The 3311-nt window shown below is 43.6% G+C and overlaps 1 gene segment (V, D, J or C); it reads right to left on the minus strand.

The window, feature by feature from the left end:
* Positions 1-1364: 1364 nt before the first annotated feature.
* Positions 1365-2340, minus strand: LOC111817227. The segment is given in 2 exon segments: positions 1365-2061; positions 2281-2340. Coding segments are annotated over 2 exon segments (372 nt in total).
* Positions 2341-3311: the final 971 nt, after the last annotated feature.

The following is a 3311-nucleotide window of genomic DNA, read 5'->3' on the forward strand; positions in this document are numbered from 1 at the left end:
ATGACAGACAGATAGACAGATAGATAGATCGATAGATGATAGATAGATAATGATAGAGAGATAGGTAGATGATAGGTAAATGATGGAGAGATAGACAGATGAGAGAGAGAGAGAGAATTCTAATTCTTTCTAGAAATCCCTAATCAATATACTGACAAAATTTATTTCAATTTATTTCATATATATATGGAACTCAACAGGGGCTGGGGACATGGCTCAGTAGAATAAGCACTTCCCTGGGAAGTGCAAGGGTCTGAGTTCAATCCCCAGTACCACCAAAAAAAAAACTACTCAACAAAGTACAAAAATATGTATTAATTTGTGTAGTTTTTCTCACAAGTCATTTCCTCCAAATAATATCCAAATGACTAAAAACTCATATGTTATTTAGCATCTTACTCACCAAAAAAAATGTACATTTTAACTACAATACCACTTCAGGATCTACTAACATAGTTATAATTTTTAAGTCAAAAAAATACCAACTCTTAGAAACACTTTAGAGAGATGAACATTTTTGTGCATGGTTGGTAGAGTATAAATTTTTTCTCAGTTTTACAAAACTGTCTGACAGCATTTGATAGATAAGCGAGTATCAACCAACTCTATAATTCAGCACTTCGAGTTCTTAGAATATAGAGAATGAACAAAATGATAAAAGACATTTTAAAAACCCTAAAACTTAACAACCTCAAACATAGAACAATTCATGAATTCAAGAATGAATATTTTAATTGACATGTTCATATAATAGCAAACTATTCAACAATAAAAAAGCAAATTACTACCTAACCGAACACACAGATAAATTTCAAAAATCATGTTGATCTAAAGAAGCAAGAAGCCAAAGACCTACTAGGATTCCATTGATGTGGGTTTGAAGAAATATGGTTCACCCCAGTGGTAAACAGAAGCATGGCAGCCTGAGGTGACAATGGACAAGACAGGATGTCACTAGGATGGAACCTAAGGGGGTGCGTGGGAAGCTAGAGACAGGCTGTATCAGTCTGAGTAGTGGGACAAGGCAAAGTGTGTATAGACTCACCAGCTCTACACTTTGCATTAAATTAATTTACAATAAGCATACTTTATTGCATTTAATTACATCTAATTTTAGTGAATGAATTAATGAATAAAAGTGATGGGTTCAGAGGAGTCGAGGGTATTTCCATCTTCTGACCTGTAAGCACCGGTACCTTCAACAAGGGATGCAGCAAGAACCTCTAGCTTTTTAATCTATAGGGGATTCATCTGGGATTAAGTGGACTGGATAGTACACGCTTAGTGCAATCTGTAATGTACAGCAAGCCTTCAACATGTCAGTAATTGGTAGTTGCTACAGAGTTGTTTTGCTCTATTATTGTTACTAGAGTTGTAGCACTAGAAAGATCCCCCATACTTCCTTGGAGATGGCCTCTGGTAGGGTATCAGTTCTCTGCCGTAAAACACTTTCCAGAATGGGTCTTAGAAAAAAAGACTCAAGGATCAGGTTTCAGAGGGATTTTTTTGCAGGCCTGATGTAGAGTTCTCATTTTTAGATTTCACTGAAGGTTTGGGGAGGCTGTGTTGCCAAGAGAACAAATTCTAAAAGACCAGACTCCATCACACCCTTACCACTGAACCCTGCCGCACCCTCCCCACCCCTACCGTGGAGGCTGCAGTTGTGAATGTAGCCCTGGGGACACGGCAGCTGCTAAAACCACAGAGCCTCCCTACACAACCAGCCTGGGAGGGTGGTTTATGTACCGGGCTGTAACACTGTGAGAGGCGCAGTGTAGCTCTGCTGGCAGTAGTAAGTGCCAGCATCTCCATGTTCTACCTTCTTGATTTCGAAAATGAATTTTGTGTCATCCTGTGTGCCAGTGAAGCGGTCCGAGACCCCGGGAAATTGGTCATCAGCATCGTAGATGAGAATCCTAGGAATCTGGCCTGGCTTCTTCTGGTACCAGGTTAAATAATCACTGACGTACTCACTGGCCCTGCAGATTATGGAGGCCCTCTCACCCAGAGTCACATTCAGGGAAGCTGGAGTCTGAGTTAGCACCACATTCCCACTGGTGCCTGAGAAGGAAGGAAAACATGCAGTGGCTGTTAGTAAGCGAGTCCCAGTCTATTCTTCTCCAGCAGGTCGTGGCTTTCCAGGTTCCCTAACCTAGGAGCAGCCGGGTCTCTGGGAAAGGACCTTTCACCAGAGTCACAGAGACCCTGGGAGGATCTCACCACCAGGGAAAGGGAGCTCCTGTCATCTTGGACATGCTCCCTGCCACCGGCCTCCCTCACCTGGGCACCAGAGCAGCAGGAGACCGGAGAGCAGAGCCGAAACCCCCATGTTCAGTGAAGCCCTGCTGAGGCTGCTTTCCCCCGGATCCACCAAGCACCTTTTCATGAGGACTCTGAGCAGCAGAAGTGGCCTCTGGGGGCAACATGCAAATCAGCCAGGCACTGGGTGGAGCTGGGGCCCTCAGGGATTCAGGGCCTTCTGGTACCACATACAGTCCCAGAGGACTTTCTTCTTAGTGTTTGTAAGACAAAGGCATCTAGCTTTTCTGATCTTCATTTGTCCTCAGGGTTTAGGCATGTGCAGTCAGAATAAAGGAAACGAACAACTGGGGTGATTCTATACCCAGCCCCCAAGACTTGCACTTTAATATGAGTATGTTGAGGGAGAAGACTCAGGGCTATTTTGTGAAGAGATGGAGACTGAGCAGTTCCTGCTGCATTGTGTTGCTGACCTCAAGTAGTAGTCGACTTCTCCAAGAACCAGGAGCAGGACTGAATCCTGAATCCCTTCTCTCACCCCTTTCTTGTGAGCTCTTTTTTTTTTAAATATATTAAGTACAGGGTCTATAGGGTCTCACTACACATATCAGATTCGGAGTGATCCTCCTGTTTTTCAGCCTCCCAAGCACTGGGATTACAGTGTGTGCTATCAAGCCCAGTCTCAATCCCATCTCAGCCCACCCAGGGGACAGGGCCATCAAGGCAAGCCAAGGATCGAACCAATCCCTGCAAATACCTAAGCGGGCCCTTAGTCCACCGAGCTATCTGGCCAGCCTGAGATTTTTTTGATCTTCAGCTACAGTTTTTGTCACTGTCAGCAAGCTTATCTTCAAACACAACAGCTAACAATGTTACCAACAAGACAGATCCTTGTTGCATGAACTCCCGGGTGTTCATTGGGAATCTCAATGTTCTTGTGGTGAAGAAATCTGATGTGGAGACGATCTTCTCAAAGTATGGCAAAACTGCAGATTGCTCCTTTCATAAGGACTTTGCCTTTGTTAGTATGTTAATGAGAGAAAGTCCCATGC

Source organism: Octodon degus, unplaced genomic scaffold (genome assembly GCF_000260255.1).
Source record: "Octodon degus isolate 3935 unplaced genomic scaffold, OctDeg1.0 scaffold00052, whole genome shotgun sequence".
Taxonomy (NCBI): Eukaryota; Metazoa; Chordata; class Mammalia; order Rodentia; family Octodontidae; genus Octodon; species Octodon degus.